Here is a 24366-nt window from a genome sequence, read left to right as displayed (position 1 = left end):
CCCCCATCCTCCCTCCTATTCCTTGTAGCTGCTTTTGGGGGTGGCTAGGTGGCATGCTTTTGTACTCAGATAATGAGAAAGTGAAGTCAAAAGTCTGAGCCCTTAGTCCTCTGGATCACACACCAAAAAATCAAAAGTGAACATAATAAAATTATAATGATTAAAAAGGACTCAAATGAAGAAAGAAGAAAAGACATCCTCAACCTACCCTTCATGGAAGTGAGAGGTCCACAGATGTTACACATTGCATATATTTTCAGGCTTTTTCAATGTATTGATCAGTTGTGCTGATTTTTTTCCCCTCTTAAAAAAAATACTTTTTGTCATATGAGATGGCTCTGTGGGAAGGGGAGGGATGCTTGGGATAACTACAGTGAAATAATAAACAAAAAAAATCAATAAAAACTTTTTTTAAAAAATACAAATCAAAACAACTCAGGTTTCAGGTCACACTACTCAAGGAGGTAAAGAATATTTGGAAATAGTTAATGCTATTACAAGGAGACATACTAATACAATATTGTTGGAACTACGTGTTGATCCAACCATTCTAGAAACTACTTTGGAATTATGCTATAAAAGTGAAGAAAATGTCCATGTCTTTTTACCCATTTGCTAGAAACATACTGTAAGAACATCAAAGACAGAAATGTCCCATAGTCACCAAAATGTTCACAGTAGCACTTTCTGTGGTGGCAAAGAACTGGAAATAGAGTGTATGCCCACTGGGTAATGGCTAAACAAATTATGATATGTGAATATAATGGAATATTGCTGTCCCAGAAGAAATGATGATTATGAAGAATATAGAAAAACTCAAAAAAATGTATATGAACCGATGCAGTGTGAAACACAACCAAGAAAACAACATATACAACAATCCCAGCAATGTAAACAGGAAGAACACTACCAAAAAATGAAAGTGAACCCTATCTAATTATAACTGCGTAGGTTGGCCAAAGAAGGAAAACTAAGGAACTGCATTTCCTTACATTTATTGTAAAGGCAGGGGCTACAGTTATGTAATACTATCAGGTTCAGTTGGTATGTTGATTAGTTTTGCTGAATTAATTTATTTTTCTTTCTTTTTAAAAATATCTTTGTCAGGGAGCTAAGTGACACAGTGAATACAGCAGTGGCCCTGGAGTCAGGAGGACCTAAGTTCAAATCTGACCTCAGACACTTGACACATACTAGCTGTGTGACCTTGGGCAAGTCACTTAACCCCAATTGCCCTACCTTCCCTCCTCAAAAAAAAAATCTTTATCACTAGGGATGATTCCTGGGCATAGAGGGAAAGAGTATATTGAAAAATTAATTTAATGTAAAACAAGAATAACAACAAAGGAATCAGCAAACATAAGATAAAATTTCAAAAAGATAAAAAGGGAATAGTGACTAGACTAGAATTGCAAATGTTTCAAATCTGTCTTTTCTGGGTTTTTTTTTTTAACAGTTGGGAGAACTACAAGATAGCAATAATACAAGGAAAACATTTTAATCAATAAAAATCAACAAGTGAAAACTTGTTAATGACATAGAAACATGAAACCCATTGTTTTACAAACCCTAACTGAAAAACCTCAATCGGGCTATAATGAGGTCTTCAGTACAAAAATAATAGTAGCAGTCTCTTCTCAGAGCAGAAAGTCTGTCCTATAATATATAAAAATAAAACTTATTCAAATATAATGTAATTCTATAGTCTCTTTTTGGTTCTAAATCTGGAATCCTATAATCCTAACTGCACTTTTGCTAGTTTATGGAATCAGTAGAAATGACCTTCTGTAGATCCACTACTTACTGATCTTTGAGGTCTGTAAACTGTTTTTCAAGATTTGACATTTCATCTAAGCACTCCATTCTTCTTCTTTCACAGTCTTCATCATCCATTTCTGTTAATAAAAGCATGAACATTACTAATTATAGTTGAAATATCATAAAATTGATCAGGTGGTTACAGTCCATGAAATTTATAAAGCAAATTTAAAAACTTATAAATATGAGCTTAAATGCTGAGACCTCATATACAGTCTTAAAGTAAGCAAATAGTTCTATCTAAAATAATTATTACTATGAATTTTAATCTAAAATATGGAAGATATTTAAATATAAAACTTCATAAATCTTTAATGTGATCTGGGTATCTCAATTATTTACAACAAATGCTTTCCTGAAAAATTGCATATAGGACTATAAAAGGCCTCTTTCAGGTGTGGCTTGAGCCATATCTGAAAGGAAGCCAAGAGGATGACAAAAAGGGAAAACCTTCCAGGTATGGGAAACAGTGAAAGTTTTGGGGAATGGAAAAATATGAGAAATAGCAAGGCCAATGCAACTGGACCATAGAATACATAAAGGGAGGGGAGAAAACTGTAAGATTAGAAGAATATGAAGGGGCCAGACTATTAAGGGCTATAAATGCCAAAAGGATTTTATATTTGAACCTGGAAGTAATATGGAACCAGCAGAGTTTATGAGGGGTGGGGAATCCTTAGAACTTTGCTTTAAGAAATCACTTTGGCAGCTTAGTAGAGAATGAATTAGAGCAAGAAAGATTTGCAGTAGGGAGATAAACCAGAAGATTATTGCAAAAGATATGTGCATCATTCAAGGACAAGCCTGGTCAACTAATAGAAGTTTCGTTACTGTTTGTTAAAATTTTTTGGTTAAAGTTATCACTGAAGATCACATAACTCAGGCAGAGAAGGGTTTTGATATGAATTGGTAGAGAGAGTATCCACAATGGTGGATTCACCTTCACTTGACCCTACCATCACTTCAAATTACGGTCTCACCTCCCGTTTAGAGTCAAGCTACTAGGAAAAAAAAAGGTATATATTGTCTTTACTCTCACACACTTTCAAATCCTAGCAGTCGAACCATGACACTTAGCTGAACCTTCTCTCTCCAATGTTACCAAACCTCTCTTAATTGCCAAATAGGGTTACCTTTTCTTAATCTTTCCTCCACCCCCTTGACTCACAGCAGTTTTTTGCTGTTGTTTTTTTTTTTTAAGCTGCTAAGCACCCCATTTCTCTGGGTAGGAAACCTGCAGTCACTTCAAAGTTCCAAACTTCAAAGTTCTGTAATTCAGTCAAAGGGCCATACTTGAGGACCTAGAGGGCCACATGCAGCCTTAAGGCCACAGGTTCCCCACCCCTGTCCTAGATACTCTGTCCTTTGACTTCCAGGGCACTATTCACTTTTCATTATTCACCAGTATCAACCAAAATTCTCCCTTAATCCCCTCCCCTAATATGGGTTTAAAAAAACAACAAAGCCAGGACTTAATTGGCTAAGTAGAGTAGGCTAAGACTCAAACACCTTGTACAAAACTTCCTGGTGGCCTTTGGCTGTATTGAGAAGGCTTCCTACTCCCCTGGAGCTTAAAATGTCCAGCCAAATGGAGAGGGGTTGATGGGAAGGGTCTTCTAACTTAGTGGATATCTGAAGATCATCCAAATCATCACACCTTGCCCTACTGAACAGGAACATTTCCATGTCAAGTTAAGAGTTTCTTCTACAGAAGTACTACTGGAACCTTATTGTATATCCTTGCTATGTTAGGGATAAGTAAACTTCCTTTTGTTAACTTCAAAGATTTAAAAGTGCCTCATTTTGTACCAACATCAAAAAAGGAACAGAGTTACTATATATATGTATGTATGTATGCACGTGTGTATGTATACAACACAATATATATCAGAATGTATTTATACTATCTATACATGTATATTATACATATGTGCATATGTGTATAATAGATTATATATTATTGTACATATACATTATGTATACATATATTATACATGTATAGTATAATATGCATATTGCATAGTATATGTATTATATAATATAGTACTGTATAATAGTTAATCAGGTCCTGCCCTAACATTGAATGTAGTTGGTAAGTGGGGAGAGCTGTGATGGCCTTGAAGCATGGGTAAATATTTAACAATGGGTTCTCTTAAAAATAAAAAAGTACAGACTTTTAAGTTTAATCTACCTTATTAATATTTTCTTCATCACTTTAAGCCTAGACAGGCAATAAAACAATAAATCAAACCTTGATTTGTAGCTTTGCCAATTTCCAAGGTGTAAATGCTCATATTGAAAATTTAACAATCACCTCAGAAGCTGGCTCTGGCACACCCTTGCTGCAAAGAACATATTCACTGAGTTGGAGGAAGGGAATTTTTAATCTGAAGAGCAAGGTGATTGAAGGATAGCTAAACACACAAGGTCCTTCTAATGGCACATGGGGAGACTTCTCAATGGATGAGCAGGATCAACTGGAGTGATTAGCTCAGTGGGTACTGAAAAAGGTTATTTGGGTAAAGAAAGCACCAAATCTAGCATTTCTTGGTTGACCATCCTGCAGTAGAAATATGTCAACGTAGTATTTACAGACAAAAAGAGCAGAACAGAGCATTCACCAACTAGAGACAGAGTTCTTAGCTATTAAACATTGTGCAATGAAAGATGAGGAGCAGTCAGTAAAGCTGGTGACAGAAAGTGAAGTGATCTCCTCTAATGGGGAGAAACTCAGACTATGGGGGTACTAGTAAAATTGAACAGGGAAATTCAGGTTCAGGACAATAGGTGTCCTTCAGTATCATTCCCTAGCCAGATATCCTCTAAAGCCCCTGCTCCATTTAAATCATTTGGGGTAGAATAGAGGACAGACCATACAGGAAATGGGGTATAATGGGTTCTTGGAAGTCATTATCTGTGTGGGCCATTTCTGCAGCCTTTACATATATTATTGTAGGTAGGCAAATAGAGTTTCTGAGCCATCTTGGGCAGTTAACACAAAACAAGAACAGGTCCTAGGAGAATGTAAAATATTTTTTCTCTTATTATGGACATGATGAAAGTTGGAATACTTTGTTATACCACCTCCCCTCACAACATGTCTATGGTGCCCACAAGAAGTCAGATAGCACCTGGCAGCTTACACTGGACTAAAGGGAGCTAAATGAAGTTGTCATGCCCTTTAGTATATTTGTTCCTAACCTCATCAATGTCATAAACCAGGTAGCTCAGGCCCAGGATGAGTGGTATATATGGTTCATGACCTGAAAAGAGGCTTCCCTTCCTGAGCTCAATGGTGTACATTATTACACCGATGACATATTGTTGACCAGTACAGATGAGGCCGTTGTGACGGAAACCTTTGAGTCATAACTGATCCACACGAAGGACAAGGGGAAGAATTCAACCCTAGGAATATCCAGGGTCCAGTCCATTCAAGTCAAGTTTTGTGGAATAGAGTAGGTAGGGAAAACCCAGAATAGGCACAATCTAGAATTAATTACTGACATTCACTTCCCAAACTAAGAAGAAAGTTCAGATATTTATTGGACTCTTCAGGTTTTAGAGCGCTCACATTCTCCATGTGAGTATCCCAATGGCTCCCACTTAGCAAATCACCCCAACTCTGCTTCTTTCCAGCAGAGGCCAAAAAAGGCTACAGCCCTGGAAGATCTAAAGAAAGTTGTCTACCAGTTTCTTCCCTTAAGGACCTTGTCCCTGCAAAGTCCATGTTTCTGGAGCTCTCTGACCATAATGACCAGAGTGAGTTGCGCCTTTGACAGGAACCAAATGGTAGCCAGAATAAGAGACCGTTAGGCTTCTGAAGCAGCCAAGTTCCCCAAAGTGGCCATTCACTAAACTACTTTGAAAAGCAGTTGCCCTAGTGTTACTGGGCGCTGGTTGCTACTGAACAAATGATGCAGGGGTTGTAATAATCACCTTTGTTTGGGGTTGCCCATTATGAGTTGGGTAATACAAGATGGTCCCTCTAAAAAAGATGGATGGAGCGCATGGGGTTTCTACTGCTAAAGGAAAATGGTACATTCAAAACCATGCTTACCGGGCTCCCTTCAGTGTTAACATCCTTTACAAATGAAGGGTGGCTATGTCAGAGACTGATATTCATGCCCTACAATTCTGCCTCCTTTGCAAACCGAAAGGACCCTCAACCCCTCAAAAAGGACCTGACTCCCGAGGAACACCATTTCATTGATGGCTCTATCTAGCAAGAGAGAGGCATACACAACTGGACTTTAGCCAGTAATGGATAATAGATGACCTCCTGGGGCTGGAGGTCCTGGAAAGTCCTCCTAGTGAGCATAATGCATGGCTGGCATATGAAAAAAGCCCTAAGGAATGAGGCAGAAAAGAAATTCATCTACCTTGATTCACTGCTCTTGAATCACCTTTTCTAGAATACCATCCACGTTATACCCACTATCTCTAGAGGTGGCACCCCAAGGCTCTTACCTTTAGTTTTATTGTCTTTATATTCTTTTACATAGTGATTTTATAAGCTTCCATGGATTCAATTAGTATCTCTTGGTAGATTATTCCCAAATCTATATATCCAGCTCTAATAATGCTCCTGAACTACCATATCACCAACTGCCTATCAGACATCTCTCCCTGAATGTCCTACAAACTCAGCATATCCTAAACAGAACCCATTATCTTTTCCTCAAAATCCAGACTTCTCTAAAGTTCCCTATTTCTATTGAAATCATCATAATTATTAGTCATCCTTAATTATTCCTCTTGCCAACCTCATTTCCATATGTGGTTAGCAAACCTTGTCAATTCTACTTTCATAACATCTCATGCATTCATTCTCTTCCATTCATTTAAATGGCCACCACCCTGGTTCTACCTGTTACCTGGACTACTGCAGTAATTTCTGGACATAGCCAATGTGGGAATTTGTCTTGCTTGACTACATATATTTGTTATAAGGGTTTTGTTTTCCTTTTTTTTTTCCACTGGGAGAGGGTGATGAAAAGAGGGAGAAAAAAAAAGGCTCAATGACTGAAAAAAAGTTAAATTTAATGGACTACTGCAATAGCTAGCTGATTGTGTTCCCTGCTTCCAGTGAATTTTATCAATCCACCTTCCACACAGTTGCCAGAAAAATCATCCAAAAACATAGGTTTAATCATGTCAATTCTCTGCTCAAAAATCTTCAGTGATTCCCTATTGCCTTCAGGATGAAATAACAAAATCTTTAGTCTGGCATAAAACCCCCTCCTTCATAGTCTAGCCCCATCCTACCTCTTCAAACTCATTTTACATTACTTCAAAAATCTGACTCCATCTCTGACTTGTTTGCCCCATCCTCTCAACTCTCTTTCTTAAGATCTTTCATTGTTTTCCAGTTTGAGCTCATTTACCTTTTCTGATTCCCCCTAATATCACCACTATCTTCCTCCTAAAATTATCGCTTATTTACTTATCTATTTACATATTGTTCCTTAAGAACAAGAAATATTTTTAAGTTTTGCTTTTATATCCTTGGTGGCTACCACTGTACCTTGTAAGTCCTTAATGTTGAATATTTGCTTTAAAGAGAGGTCAGTTTCTAACTTAAAAAATGTATATGATTTGTTTGAAAAACATGTCTCATACCATTAGCAAAATTACTTCTTTAAGAGATGGTGAAGAGTTTTAAGGTGTCTGGTCACATAAATTTGTTCCTAATAAATAGAAGAAACTTAACCAGAACAACACAAAGGTAATTAACCCTTTATTAAGGCTTCTTACAAAAAATGAGAGATATGTAAGCCTTGATTTTTATTTACTAAAAATAGTAATCATCTTGTTATTTGAAAGAATATAACTGATTCCATAGTATAAAAATGCTCATTTAGGGGACAGCTAGGTGGCACAGTGAATAGAGCACCAGCCCTGGAGTCAGGAGGACCTGAGTTCAAATCCGGCTTCAGACACATGGTACACTTACTTGACCCCAATTGCCTTCCAAAAAGCAAAAAAAAAAAAAAATGATCATTTAAGACAGAATTAGATATCTAAAAAGAAATCTTTGCAAATCTAAACAAATTTAACAAGTCGATTCTATCTTTTTGGGTAGGGGCTAGGGAAAGAGAATAAGCATTTAAATAGTACCTACAAAGTACTAAGTGCTTAATAAATATTATCTCATCTGATCTTCACACAACCTGAGTAGGTAGGTGCTATTATTTTCCCCATTTTACAGTTAAGGAAACTGAGGCAAACAAAGTTTAAGTGACTTGCCTGGAGCTATATCTGAACTCAGGTCCAGTCCCAGGTCCCAAGTTTTATTTACTAGGCCACCTAGCTGCTGATTAGGTTTGTACAAGTGAAGAATTAGCCTTCAATTGACTTCTGACTGAAAGAATTCTAAAATTAATAATCTATGAAGAAATGAAAACAGCAACTCCAAAGGTAAATAATTCTTTGGAAGTCTATAGATTTTCAAGAAACTGTAGATTATGTTAACAAAATTATTTCTTAGCACTGAGGTATAGCAGAGACTGCTTAGAGTCAAGAGGTCCACCACTGACACTGACATTAGCTACATGGCAGGACAAATCAATTAACATCTCTGAATCTCATGTTCCTCACCTGTAAAATAATACACTTACACTAAAGACTGTTGTGAGTATCAAATGAGATAAAGAATATATAAAGCACTTTGTAAACATTAAAGTTTTATATGAAGATATATCAATAAGCACTTTTATTCCTCTTGTGAGAGGCAGTGGGGCCCTGAAGTCAAAGGCCTATGTTTAAGTCTCTTGACATATACTCTCTGTGTGACCCTGGGCAAATCATTTAACCTCTTTTCCTCCAGACAACTTTCTAAGACCATAAGATACAGAAAAGGTCCAATTTTTCCATAAAAGTCATGCTATGATAGGGAGTCATATTGTGGTTCATCCTTCATTTTCAAATAAGATCAATGACATCACAGGTGATGTTTTGACTAGGTCATGAATTAAATTTAAGTAGGCAGAGTTTTGCAAAGTCCTTGGACTCTCTTCCAAAGTCAACAAAGTCTAGTGGCAGGACAAAATTACATACCTAACCAATGAATGTTCCTCTTATCTAACTTTTTCTAGAAATAACCATAAGTACCATGTTGAATAAACTATTCAATCAAATAATATAGCTACATATTATATAACAGAAGATCAAGATTATACTATTTCATAAAGTTTCTTAAAGTATCTAAATATCAAAGATTATAACAACCACATAGAAATGTATTTGACTCAGCATTCAAAACTGGTTTCTTAGGAGTATTCAAAGATTTCTGGGAAGGCTTGGGGCTCATTATGGTTTTTTGAGAAACTGACACAGGAAATATGTTTCACAGTCTTATTTTTTTTTCTTCTTTATAAATGTTTTTTCTAAGATTTCATATCCCTATGTCTCTGTGAACAAGCACAGTCACTATATTGAGGCTTCCTGTATCTGAAAAACAGGTCATCTTTCTGCTTTCTTAAGCTGTCACTTCACCAGTATTAGCATTTGCACCTTACATATTAATACAAAGTATACCTTCCTTTAAAATACCAACCTTTACTTGTACTAATTTTTCCATCCTTTTTCACACTATCCCCTCATATTGAAAAAAAAAACCTAAAAGTTTTGTTAACTGAAAGGCATAAAAATGAATTTGAACTTGAACCTAAAAAAAATCAAATCTTTTCATTTTAGTCATAAATTCTGTGTTACTTTATGATCCAAAACAACCAACACTATAACACTGTTTTTCCCCCCTTTCATCAGAACAGCCACTTAAGGACTTAATAAAAAGTATGATTCTAAGGTAATGAAATATTTCCCCTCCTATAGAGCTGGCCTTGGACCCAGTAAAGAGCTTGGGTTCATTACTGTATATTATAACACAGACTGACTATGTGACCCTAGGTAAGTCACTTAAACCTCTCAGTGCTTTCCCAAATGGGGTCACAACCCATATTTTAAGAAGCACTGAAGGGATCAGGAGTGGAAAAATTTTAAGAAGAACTGCTTAAGAAACTCTTTAAAAGTATCAATTGGGGGAGTGGGTGTGTAGTGGTAATGTAATTTAAAGATGCCCTTGTATTGGCTTGGTTCTGGGGTTGTGTTAAAACCCAGAGCTTCTGAATCCCACTTGTGGGATGGACTTGTGGATGTGAAAAGAGGGGGATGAACTGGGAGGAGCTGGTGCAGTGGATTTAGAGAGGCCCAAGCAGAGAGAACCCAGAAGAACTTTTGGGAGCAGCATCGTGGGCGCAGAGACAGAGAGAGAATTGCCAGGGGCCAGAGCTGCTGAGAGAAGGAGAGAATTGCCAGCCAAAGCCACTGCTGAGTTGGAGCTGCCCAGGACTTTTGATAACTGCCACCTGGAGCTGCGGGTAACTTAGGAGGCATGATTGTGGTGCCAGAATTTTTTCTGTCTGTTTCGATGTTACTTTGCCATATTCCTCTGCTGGCAAAGGGCAGTGCTGTTGTTGCAGAGGTCCTGGAAACTTGCTGTTTGTTCAGAAGCCCTGAAGGAGGATTTTCTTGTTGCATGTTTAAATAAATTCTGGAGGAGCATCTTGCTGATGTTTTCAAGGGTCCTGAGACTGTTCTGCAGGCAAAGAGTGAATTGATGAAGACACTGGCAATGTATATTGTGGCTTTAAGCTTTGCCTTCTCAGGAACAGAGATTGCTAAGAACTTGCCTCAGATCATGATGAAGAAAAGACCTCTCCTTGGGTATTGAATTCTATGATGGTACTGATGATATCATAACCTTGTTGTGGCTTAGGGGTAGATGGCCTTTGTGCTCTCCACTACCCCTTTGAGAGGGTGCTTGGTGGTGATGAATGGTATTGTAATTCAGTTGTGATCCAGGGGTGCAAAACTTTTGACTTTTATACTTTGTGACTGATCTAATGAATGTACTTTATTTATGATTGGAAACTAATCTCCAGTTGAATAGAGAGAAGACTTTGTGATTGACTAAATGAATGTACTTTCCAGGGGTGGAGTACTTGGACCTTAGTACTTTGTGATTTAATTGAGCACTTACTAAATGACTGAGTTAACCCTGTATTTTTATTTTGATTTTCTGTGGATGTTTTGCCTTAATCTGTCATTGAATAAATGGTGTTTGCTATGCTCCTAATCAGAACCTGGAAGTTGCTTGTGCTTGGCATTCCCACAGGGTGGGAAGCAAGGGTAGATATACAGATGTGATTTCCATCCTAGCTCAAGCATGTAAACAGGAAGTTATGTATACAATGAGTGTAGTCCCTTTAAAGGCACCTCCCAAAATACAAATGAAATTTCTTTGGAGTCTGCCTTCCAGTCACAAGAGAAAATCAGTTTCATTACAGTATAGTGAAGTGTAGTATAGTGTTGTATAGTGTAGTATTAATATACTTAATATATAGGACAGACTCAGAGACGTTTTTATGATGTTTTTCTTTATTTTTCAGTTCCAAATTCCCTTCCTCTTCCTACTCCCTTCACTACCAGTGGGAAGGCATGAAAACAAAAACTATTACAAATATATATAGTCATGCAAAACACATCTTCTCCTCCCTGAAAGGTAGATAGTATGTTTCAACATGAGTACTTTGGAACTGTGGTAGGTCACTGTGATGATCAGAGTTTCTAAGTTTCATAAAGTTGGCATCTTTTTAATAATGCTATTAACTGTATAAACTATTGACCTAGTTCTGCTCACATAAGTTCATACAAGTTTTCTGAGTATTTCTGAAACTATTCCTTTCATCATTTCTTATAGTATAATAATATTCCATCACATTCACAGACCACAACTTGTTCAGCCATTCCCCAACTGATGGGCATCCCCTCAGTTTCCAATTCATTGCCAACACAAACAAAATGATGTTATAAATATTTTGTACATATGCATCTTTGTCCTCTTTCTTTAGTGTCTTTGGGATACAGACCTAGTACTGGTATTGCTGGGTCAAAGGGTCCAGAATAGCTGGACTAGTTCACAGTTCCACCAACATTACATTAGTGTTTTCCCACATTCCCTCCAGATGGGTGTGAAATGTTACCTCAAAGTTGTTTTAATTTATATTTCTCTAATTATTGGTGATTGAATCATTTTTTTTAATATGCTTACTGATAGCTTGAATTTCTTCCTCTAATTACTGCCTTTTCATACTGAGGAATGGCTCTTATTCTTGTAAATTTGACTTAGTTCCCTATATATTTTAGAAATGAGACCTTTATCAGTGAAACTTAGCTACTATGATGATTTTTTTTCCAGTTTCCTCCTTTTTCTTCTCATTTTAGATATGCTGATTTGGTTATTACAAAAATTTTAATTTTTTATAATCAAAATTGACCATTTTACCTTTCATTAACCTTTCTATCTCTTGTTTGGTCATTAACTCTTCTCCCTATCCATAGAGTGACAGGTAATTTCTTCATGATCCTCTAATTCAACCTTTATGTCTAAATTACATATCCACTTTTATTATCTTGTGAGATAGTGGTCTAAAACTAGTTTCTGCCAGACTACTTTCCAGCTTTCCCAACACTTTTTTTTAAAGCAATTGGGGTTAAGTAACTTGCCAGAGGTTACATGGCCAGTTTGTGTGTGTGGGTGGGTGGCTGTGTGTGGGTGGGTGTGGGTGTTAAGTATCTAAGGCAACCCATAATGGACCAACTGCTCTTATTCACTGCACCACCTAGCCACCCCTCCCAACAGTTTTTTTTAAACCAAATAGTGAGTTCTTTCCCCAATAACTCGAATATTTAGGTTAATCAGGGCTCTTTATTTCTCTCCCTTACCCTCCAACTTCCCCACCCCTCCCCTTTGATTTTCCTGAGTACACTTGAATTGTGGTATGGAGGTCAATGGAGGGTGGGGAAGAAGTAAGGCATGTTAAGTAAGAGCTACAGCAAGAACTGAGTCTGGAAGCAAGAAGCTTTAATGCAGAACACATTAGAAAACCTACTGACTTTCACTGAAATGTGTGCTGTCTCCCACTGGGAGCACTGCAAAATATAAACCCCAATCCCTGCTAAAACAGTCTGTACTGGGTAAACAATAGGTTTTCAATGATGTAAATCATGTTGCCAGTTTAGTTAACTGACATGGCTAAATTTATTGCATTCTTATTTGAAATAAAATTTACCATAAGTCAAAAGCAAATTAGTTGATTTTACTTTTTAATTATAAAAAGTGTTTACATTACTAGCTATTTACAAATATAGATTCAAGAAGGGACCTCATTCAAAAGCCATGCAAGACACTGTGGCACAGGGAGAAGTAACTTGTCCCAGGTCAAAAAGGTAGTATCAGAAATGCTATTTGAACCCAAAACCTATGACTTGCAGCACTGTCCTTATCATACCTTGAGATATATGGATATATGGTTGGAAATGTTCTATTTACATGGCCTGAGTAAGTGTTGTTATGGATTCTACAGATCTGACTTATTTGCAAAATCTTTAGAACACAAACTTACAGAGGCTAAGTCTAACCCCAATGCCTAGCAAAGCACATCTCATATATGGTTGGCACTGCTGAACTGAACTGAGACAGTGTTCCCCTGTGCTCTAGCAGGACAGCTCAACTTTAAAAGCCAGGAAATAGGAAAACAACATGAGCACAAAGCAAAAACGAACATTGACCATAGACTATTTCTATATGGACAGGGAAAATCAAAACACAAACTCAGAAGAGGACAATATTGTCAATATATCCACATCAAAGGGAAACATGAAGTGATCTCAAGGCCCCAAAAGCCTTGTTGGAAAAACTCAAGAAGGACTTTAAAAGTCAAATAAGAGAAGTAGAAGAAAAACTGGGGGGAAAAATGAGAGGTATGCAAGAGAGAGTCAATAGCTTGGAAAATGAAGGACAAAAATTAAATTTTGAAAACAATTCCTTTTTTTTTTTGCCTTCTGGAGGGGGGAATGCAGGGCAATTGGAGTTAAGTGACTTGCCCAAGGTCACATGCTACTAAGTGTTATGAATCTGAGGTCGAATTTGAACCCAGGTCCTCCTGACTCTAGGGCTGGTGCTCTATTCACTGTACCACCTAGCCACCCTTGAAAACAATTCCTTAAAAAAATATAATTGGCCAAATGGAAAAAAGAAAGCCACTGAAGAAAACAACTCTTTAAAAAAGCAGAGTTGGCCAAATGAAAAAGGAGTACAAAACTCACTGAAGAGAACTGCTCAAGAAATAGAATTGGCCAAATGGAAAAGGAGATACAAAAGCTAACTGAAGAAAACAATTCATTAAAAATTAGAATTGGGCAAGTGGAAGCTAGTGACTCTATGAGACATAAGGAATCAGTCAAACAAAATCAAAAGAACTTAAAAAAAAAACCTAAACTAAAGAAAATGTAAAATACCTCATTGGAAAAACAACTGACCTGGAAAATAGATTCAGGAGAGATCATCTAAAAATTATTGGGCTACCTGAAAGCCATGATCAAAAAAAGGCCCTGGACAGCATCTTTCAAGAAACCATCAAGGAAAACTGCCCTGAGGTCCTAGAACAAGAGGGTAAAATAGTCATTGGAAGAATCTACCAATCATATCCTGAAAGAGATCCCCAAACAAATATTCCAAGGAATATTGTAGCCAAATTCCAGAATTATCAGTTCAATGAGAAAATACTGCACGCAGCCAAAAAAAAAATTTAAATATCGTGGAACCACAGTTGGGATTATGTAGAACCTAGTAGTTTCTACATTAAAGGATCAGCGGCCTTGGAATATAATGTTCCAGAAGGCAAAGGATCTTGGACTACAGTCAAGAATCAACTACCCAACAAAACTGAGCATAATCTTTCAGGGAAAAGATGGACATTCAATGAAATAGGGGACTTACAAATTTTCCTGATGAAAAGATCAGAGCAGAACAGAAAATTTGATCTTCAAATACAAGACTCAAGATAGGCATAAAAAGGTAAACAGGAAAGAAAAAAAAATATTATTCACTAAGGTTAAATTGTTTACATTCCTATGTGGAAAGGTAATACTCAAAACTCTTGAGAATTGTGTCTTTATTATGACATTTAGAAGGGGTATACATAGAGGGTGTAAGTATAAGTTGACTTTGATGTGATGATGAAAAAAATTAACTAAGGGGAAAAAAAACAACTGTACTGGGAGAAGAGGAAAGGAAGTGGCAGAAAAGGGTAAAGTACATCACATGAGGAAGCACAAAGACCTATTACAGCAGAGGGAAAGAAGGGAAGGAGGAGAACATTGTTTGAATCTTACTCTCATCAGATTTGGCTCAAAGAGGGAAAAGCATATAACAATATATTGGATATAAAAATCTATCTGACCCTAGAGGAAGTAGGAGGGGAAAGAAAAAGCAAAGGGAGGGGGAGGGATAGAAGGGAGGGAAGAAGACAGGAAAGAACTAGTAGGGGAAAGGGGAGAGCAAACAGACATGGGCTGATAGAAGATAGGACAGACTGAGGCAAGTTGTAGTCAAAAGCAAAACATTGGTAAGGAGGAAAGGGAGAAAATAGAGGGGAAAGTATAAAAAGGGGGAGAATAGAATGGAAAGAAAGACACAGTAATCATAACTATGAAAAGGAAGGAACCCTGCTATAAAACAGAAGCAGATAGAGTAGATTAAAAACCATAATCCTACAATATATTGTTTACAGGGAACAAATCTGAAGCAGACAGATAAACACAGAGTGAAGGTAAAAGGCTAAAGCAGAATATATTTTGCTTTGGCTGAAATAAAAAAAAAAATCAGGAAGGGGCAGCCAGGTGGCTCAGCAAGTAAGAGCACCGGCTCCAGTGTCGGGATGACCTGGATCAAATCCGGGCTCAGATACTCAGCACCACACTCAGAAATAACTGGCCATGTAACCTTGAGCAAGTTACTTAACCCCGATTGCTTTAAAAAAAAATAAAAAAAATCAGGGGTAGCAATCCTGATCTCAAAGCAAAAGCAAAAATAGATCTAATTAAAAGAGATAAGGAAGGAAACTACATGTTGCTAAAAGGTACCAATCACCATAAATATCAATAGTAAACATATATGCACCAAGTGGTATAGCATCCAAATTCTCAGAAGAGAAGTTACTTGAGTTAAGGAAGAAATAGACAGCAAAACAATACTAGTAAGGAACCTCAAACTCCCTGTCTTAGAACTAGATAAATCTAACCACAAAATAAACAAGAAAGAAGTTTAAAAAGTGAATAGAATTTTTAGAAAAGTTAAATGTGGTAGACCTCTGAAGAAAACTGAATGGAGATAGAAAGGAATATACCTTTTTCTCAGTGGTACATAGCACTTAACACAAAAAAAATGAACATGTACTAAGGCATAAACACCTCAGAATCTCATGTAGAAAGGCAGAAATATTAAATGCATCCTTTTCAGATCATGGTGCAAAAGAAATTACATGTAATAAAGGGCCATGGAAAGATAGACTAAAAATTAAATGGAAACTAAACAATGTAATCCTAAAGAATGAATAGATAAAAATAATAATAGAAATAATAAGTAACTACATCCAAAAAAATTAAAACAATGAGAAAATATACCAAAACTTATGAGACGCAGCTAAAGCAGTTCTTCCTGGAAATTTTATATCTCTAAAAGCTTACATAAATAAAACAGAGAAACAGGAGAACAACGAATTGGGCATGCAATTGAAAAAGCTAGAAAAAGAATAAATTAAAAACCACCAATTAAATGCCAAATTAAAAATTCTGAAAATCAAAGGAGAGATTAATAAAACTGTAATTAAGAAAACTATTGAAAAAACAAAATAGATAAACCTTTGGTCAATTTGATTTTTTAAAAAGAAGAAAAACAAATTACCACTATCAAAAATTTTAAAAGGTGAATTTACCACCAATGGATAAGAAATTAAAACAATAATTGCGAGCTATTTGCCCAACTGTATGCCAATAAATATGCCAACCTAAGTGAAATAGATGAATATTTATTTACAAAAACATATGAACTGCCCCTGATTAACAGAAGAGGAAATAAAATACCTAAATAACCTATCTCAGAAAAAGAAATTGAACAAGTCATCAATGAACTCCTTAAGAAAAAATCTCCAGGGCCAGATAGATTTACAAGTGAATTGTACCAAACATTTAAAGAACAATTTCTATACCATATAAACTATTTGGGAAAATAAGCAAAGAAGGAGTCCTTCCAAATTATTTTTATGAAACAATTATGGTGCTGTGATACCTAAACCAAGAAGACTAAAAACAGAGAAAAAAAATTAAAGACGAATTTCCCTAATAAATATATATGCAAAATTTTTAAATAAAATATTAGCAAAGAGATTACAACAACTTATCACAAGGATAATACACTACGACCAGGTAAGACTTATTCTAGGAATGCAGGGCTGGTTTAATATTAGGAAAACAATCAACATAATTGATCTTATCAATAACAAAAACCATATGATTATTTCAATAGATATAAAAAACTTTTGACAAAATACAATACCCATTACTATTAAAAACACTAGAGTATAAGAATCCATGGAGTTTAACTGAAAATAAGTAGCATCTATCTGAAATCATCAGCAAGAATTATATATAGCAAGGATAAGCTAGAAGCATTTCTAATAAGATCAGGGGTGAAACAAGGATATTCATTATCACCACTGTTACTCAATATTGTACTAGATATGTTAGCTTTAGTAATAAGAGAAGAAAAGGAAATTGAAGGAATTAGAGTAGGTAATAAAGAGACAAAGCTATCACTCTTTGCAGATGATATGATACCATACAGGGAGATTCCTAGAGAATTGACTAAAAAAACTACTTGAAATAATTAACAACTTTAGCAAAGTTGCAGGATATAAAATAAACCCACATAAATCATCAGCATTTCTACATATTACTAGCAAAGCCCAGCAGCAGGAGATAGAGAAATTCCATTTAAAGTAAATGTAGACAATATAAAATATTTGGGCGTCTACCTACCAAGAAAAACTCAGGAATTATATAAACACCATTACAAAACACTTTTCACACAAATAAAGTCAGATCTAAATAAGTGGGAAAATATCTGCTCCTAGGTAGGCTGAGCTAATATGATAAAATGACAATTCTACCTAAATTAATTTACTTATTCAGTGCCATTTAATCAAACTACCAAAAATTATTTGATAGTTAGAAAAAATAATAACAAAATTCTTCTAGAAAAACAAAAAATGCAGAATATCAAGGTAATTAATGAAAAGAAATGTAAGGGAAGATGACCTACTCATAGCAAATCTAAAACTGTATTATAAAGCAGCAATCATCAAAACTACTTGGTACTGGCTAAGACATAGAGTGGTGGATCAGTGGAACAGGTAGGTTAAGTAGATGAGACACAATGACTATATTGATCTACTCACTGATAAACCTAAAGACTCTAGCTTCTGAGATTAAGGACTCAATATTGACAAAAACTGCTGGAAAAACTGGAAAACAGTATGGCAGAAACCAGGCATAGACCAACATCTTACATTATATGCCAAGTAAGGTCACAATAGGTATATGATGTAGACATAAAGAGTGATACTGTAAGCAAATTAGTAAAGCAAAGAATAGTTTACCTGTCAGATCTGTGGAAAATGTAAGAATTTATGACCAAACAACAGATAGAGAACATTACAAAATACAAAATGGATAATATTGATTACATTCAATTTAAAGGTTTTTGCACAAACAAAGCCAATGCACTCAAGATTAGAAGGGAAGGAAGAAGCTGGGCAGCAGTTCTTACTGCCAGTGTCTCTCATAAAGACATCATCTCTAAAATATATAGAAAACTGAGTTGAATTTATGAAAATAAGAAGCAATCCCCAACTGATGAATAGACAAAGGATATGAACAGAGAGTTATCAGAAGAAATTAAAAGTTATCAAGAGTTGCATGGAAAAAATGTCCTAAATCAATACTGATTTGAGAAATGCAAATTAAAACAATCCTGAGCTACTACTTCACATCTATCAGAGTGGTTAACATGACAGAAAAAGAAAATGATGGATGATGGGGGGAATGGGGAAAAATCTGGACAGTAATGCACTGTTGGTGGAGTTGTGAACTAGTCCCACCATTCTGGAGAACAATTTGCAACTACACCCAAAGTGCTATAAAACTATACAAACCCTTTGACTTAGCAACACCACTATTAGGTCTGTATCCCAAAAAGAGCAAGGAGAAATGAAAAAATATCTATTTGTACAAGAATATTTATAATAACTCTTTTTGCAGTGGCAAAGAATGTGAAATTGAGGGGTTGTCTATCAAGTGAAGCTGAACAAGTTGTAGTATATCAATGTGATAAAATACTATTGTGTTTCTAAGAAATGATGAGCAGGCAGATTTCAGAAAAACATGGAAAGATTTGCATGAACTGATGCTGAGTGAAGTGAGCAGAAGCAGGAGAATATTGTACAGAGTAACAGCAACATTGTGTGAAGACCGACTTTGATAGACTTAGATCTTCTCAGCAATGCAGTGGTCTAATAAATTTCAAAATATTCATGATGGGAAATGCTATCCACATCAAGAGAAAGAACTATAGAATCTGAATGCAGATTGAAGCATACTATTTTCTTTTTGCTGTTTTTTTTGTTCTTTCTTGTTTGTTGTTTTTGCCTTTTGTTCTGAATCTTCTTCCACAACATGACTAATGTAGAAGTATGTTTAAGATATGTTTAAGAAATATGTTTAAAGGAGTAGAAACAGGACCTCCGCACAACTCTGGCTCCCATCACCTCGAATTCATGTAAAAGGGGACTCAGAACAAACTTTAGAGCTACAGAACCCACAAAATGACACAGGAAAGCTAACCTCCTGCTGAGGAGAGCCCAGCAGGCCAGCAGAGCTGACTCCAGCCCTGCACTAGCCCAGGGCGGGCCTGACCAACCACAAGCTAGAGGGACTCCAGATCACCAGTTGCTGTGGTGGTCCAGAATTATCAACACACAGATGCTAAAGACAAAGTGAGAGGTCAGTGAAGTGTGGACTTTGGGACCCAGTAGTTGGGAGTGAATCAACTTTTGTCCCCGGGGCAAGAAGCCACTGAGAGCTGTGGCATAGCCACCGCCACATGGCAGCTCCAGCTCTTGGCCTGCAGAGTGTAGGGGGACCAAGCGACCAGTCTGAGGGGTATCACTCTTGCTTTAACCTGCTTGGATCTTTGTGGTCTAGGGTAGAGGTCCTGGGATGTGTGACCAGCTTGCCAGAGCATATGGGGGCTTCAGAGAGGGCACCCAACTAATACCTCCGGCATCGGAAAAAACCCCAACGTTTGGTACAAAGTACCCCTGTCTGGTAGCAGAGTCCTACTGTGGCAAAAAGCCCAAAAATCAAGTAATTGAGTAGCAAAATGAACAGGCAAAGGAAGCAAAGCAATCCAACATTAGAATCCTATTTTGGGGACAAAAAGGATCAAAGCATGGAACAGGAGGAAGACAGTGAAGTCAGAACTCCTGCACCAAAAGCTTCCAAGAAAAATACAAGCTGGTTGCAGGCCATAGAGGACCTTAAGAAACAGATAAGAGAAGAGGAGGAAAAATTAGGAAGAGAAATGAAAATGATGCAAGAAAATTATGAAATGAGAGTCAACAGTCTGACTGAGGAAAATAACACCTTAAAAAACAGACTAACTCAAATGACAAAAAAGGCTCAAAAAGGCAATGAGGAGAAGAATGCCTTAAAAAGCCAAATTTGCCAGATGGAAAAAGAATCTCAAAAGCTCACTGAGGAGAATCATTCCTTCAGAATTAGATTGGAGCAAATGGAAGCTAGTGACTTTATGAGAAATCATGACACTATTAAACAGATCCAAACGAATGGAAGAATAGAAGGCAATGGGAAATATCTCATGTGAAAAACCACTGAATTGGAAAATAGATCCAGGAGAGATAATTTAAAAATTCTTGGACTACCTGAAAGCCGTGATCAAAGAAAGAACCTAGAAATCATCCTCCAAGAAATTCTCAAGGAAACTACCCTGATGTTTTAGAACCAGGGGGCAAAACAGAGTTTGAAAGAATCCACCAATCACCTCCTGAAAAAAACTGCAAAAATAAAACTTCAAGGAATATTACAGCCAGGTTCCGAAATTCCCAGATCAAGGAGAGAACATTACAAGCAGCCAGGAAGAAACAATTTGAATAATGTGGAAACACAATCAGGATAACCCAGGATCTGGCAGCTTCTCATAGAAGGATCGAAGGGCTTGGAATATGAAATTCCAGAGGGCAAAGGAACTGGTATTAAAACCAAGAATCACGACCCAGCAAAACTGAGTATCATGTTTCAGGGGAAAATGTGGTCATTCAGTGGAATAGAGGACTTTCAAGCATTCTTAATGAAAAATGCAGAGTTGAATAGAAAATTTCACATTCAGATACAAGAACCAAGAGAAGTATGAGAAGGTAAACAGGGAAAAAAATCATAAGAAACTTATCAAAGTTGAACTATTAACATTCTTACATGGAAAAATGATAATTTTAACTGATGAAACTTTTCTCAGTATGAAAATAGTTGAAGGGAATAGAAATATATATATATACACACATACATATATATGTCTATATTGAAGGGTATACAGGCATACAAATACATATGTGAATGTCTGTATATATGTTTACAGGTATACATAGATGTAGGGCACAGGACCAATTTAGTAGGAAGGGATGATACTTAAAAGCTAATGTTTACAGGTGAGAGAGGAATATAATGAGAGGAGATGGAGAGGGACAGAATGGGGTAAACTATCTCATATAGAAGAGGCAAGGGAAAATGGTTACAATGGAGGGGAAGAATAGGAAGGCAAAAGGGAATGGGTCATCCTTATTCTCATTGCATTTGGCTTGGGGAGGTAATGACATACACACTAAATAGGGTATCTCACCCTACAGGAGAGTACAGAGGAAGGGGATGAGATGGGGAATGATGGAAGGGAGGGCAGGCTGCAGGGGAGGGAAGTTGAAAGCACCCACTTTTGAAAAGGGACAGGATCAAAGTATAGAATAGAACAAGTGGGAGGAGGGAAATATGGTCAGTCTTTTACAATATATCTACTATGGTAATGTTTTGCATTAGCTACACATGTACAACCTATACTAAATTGCTTATCTTCCCAGTAAGGGTGGATGACAAGGGAGGAAGGGAATGAATCTGGAATTCATAGTTTCAAAATCAAATGTTTAATATATGTATGTATATATATATATATATATATACTACTATTAATACTATTTTACATATAATTGGGAATAAGATATATAGGCACTGGGGCATAGAGATCCACCATGCCCTACTGGAAAAGTCAAAGGGGGTATGGGAGAAGATATGGGAGAGAGCAGATTGGAGGAGGGGATATGCTGTGGGACTGCTATTTTAGGGCAGTGGGTAGGGGGGAAATGGGGAGAAAATTTGTAACTCAAAATCTGGCAGAAATGAATGATGTAAATCGGAAGTTGATAAAGCATTTGAAAAATGAAAAAAGAAAGAAATATGTTTAAGATCATATTGCATGCCATCTTTGGAAGAAGAAAAGGAAGGTGGGGGAAAAATTTAGAACTCAAAATCTTAAAAGTGTCAATGTAGAAAACTAAAAATGAATTAATTAATTTTAAAAATCTATATAAGATAAATTTGAAATAATCTGCATATGGAAGGTACTACCTTTAGGGAGAACAAGAAAAGGATTCATACAATTACATGAGGAAGAGAGAAAAGTTTCAAATTTTTTCATAAAACCCCCCACCTCATTTCAATGGAAAGGACATATGGCACCAGAATATTTATCTTTACTCACATAATATGATTGAGAAGTAAACCTGATCCAAAGTTAAGAGTTGCTTCTCACATGTGTTACAAGTATATTAGAACTCAAGGATAATGTTTATATGACCATCATACATAGGATTATTGCTAGTAAGAAATTCTCTTTAGGCTATGATCACCATCAGCAAATGCTGATTATCTGATTCATGTGGACCTTGAGTAATTGAAGTATAAAGCACGGCCCCAGTTTTACAGGGACTTGCTTAAAAACCAGCTGCAAAAAGGGAAATTAAAATACAAGGTAATATATTATTATTGTTATTACCATATGAGTGGTACAGATAGGAAATGCAAAAGAGTTTTTAGGAAGGGAGGATCACTAGTTTGTTTGGGAAAGCTTTGTAAAAGAAGTATGATTTAAACAATGATCCAAAATAATCCCAAAGGACACATGCTATCTGCCTCCAGAGAAAGAACTGAGGTAGTCTCAATACAGACCAAAATGGGAGGGTAAATAGGTAAAAGTAAACAGAATTTGGATCTCAAAACTTAAAAAAAAAAAAAAAAAGAATTGTGAAGACTGTTTTTACATGTAATTTTGGCAGAAAATTAAATAGGTAAAAAATAAACATGTATAATTTTTTTTAAGTATGATAAAGGTGGGCCTTGAAAGAAGGGTAAGACTTAAATGACTTGAAGAAAAAGAGTGAATTTGAGTATCTTATTTCACTCTGGGTGCCACATTTAAGGAAGGACATACATAAGCTGAAACTTGTCCAAAGGAAAGTTAACAGGATGGTGAGAGAATTCAAAACTATTCCATATAACAGTTGGTTGAGGGCCTTTAGTCTTTAAAGGAAAAGAACAGGAGGGAAGAGATATAATTGTTAAATTCAAATATCTATACAGTTGCCATGCATAAAAGGGAAAGGACTTATTTTCCTTTATTCCAAAAGACAGAATTAGGGCCAAAACATGGAAGTTGTGGTGAGGAAGAAATTGTCAATAAATACAGGAATGCAAAAGTGGAATAAACCACCTTGGTGTTATATATAGCATGACTTCCTACCAGGAATGTTAAAATTGCTACAGAGAAGATTATATAGATTCTGAGAGATCTTCTAATTTCTTTTTTTTAATGCTTTATTAACTTCTGATTTACATCATTCATTTCCACCAGATTTTGAGTTTTTCCCCTACCCACCACCCCAAAATAGCAGTTCCACAGGATGTCCCCTCCTCCAATCTGCTCTCTCCCATATTTTCTCCCACACCCCTTTCGACTTTTCTAGTGGATCTCTATGCCCCAGTGCCTGTATATCTTATTTCCTAATTACATGCAAGATGGTATTAATAATAGTATATATATATATATATATACACACACACATATAGGAAGGGAATCATATACACACAAATAGGGTATCTCACCCTACAGGAGAGTAGGGGGAAAGGGGATGAGAGAGGGGATGATGGAGGTGGGGGGCAGGGAAGTTAGAAGCACACACTTTTGAAAAGGGACAGGCTCGGGGTGACCAGGTAGCACAACGAGTAAGAGCACTAGCCCCAGTGTCAGGATGACCTGGGGGATTGAATCCCAGCTCAGACACTTAGCATCCACCCAGAAACACCTGGCCGTGTAACCTTGAGCAAGTTACTTAACCCCAATTGCTTTAAAAAAAAAACAAAAAGGGACAGGCTCAAAGTAGAGAATAGAACAATTGGGGGGGGGATAGGATGGAGGGAAATATAATCAGTCTTTCACAATATAGCCACTATGGAAATATTTTGCAT

The 24366-nt window shown here is 36.5% G+C and overlaps 1 protein-coding gene across 2 annotated transcripts in view; it reads right to left on the bottom strand.

Annotated features, from left to right (window-relative positions):
* BRMS1L (BRMS1 like transcriptional repressor) overlaps window positions 1-24366 on the bottom strand; it is a 157530-nt gene that overhangs the window by 105075 nt on the left and 28089 nt on the right. For both annotated transcript variants that reach the window (XM_069082263.1, XM_069082264.1), the window contains exon 2: window positions 1805-1895. In XM_069082263.1, the coding sequence (XP_068938364.1) occupies window positions 1805-1895 (91 nt within the window). The remainder of the gene's footprint in view (window positions 1-1804; window positions 1896-24366) is intronic.

The sequence above is a fragment of the Petaurus breviceps genome, unplaced genomic scaffold (assembly GCF_028583685.1).
Source record: "Petaurus breviceps papuanus isolate PSGF00001 unplaced genomic scaffold, PetGlider_PUasm1.0 164, whole genome shotgun sequence".
Lineage (NCBI taxonomy): Eukaryota > Metazoa > Chordata > Mammalia > Diprotodontia > Petauridae > Petaurus > Petaurus breviceps.
Note: the sequence above shows the minus strand (reverse complement) of the source record. Positions and strands in the feature narration are given on the sequence as shown.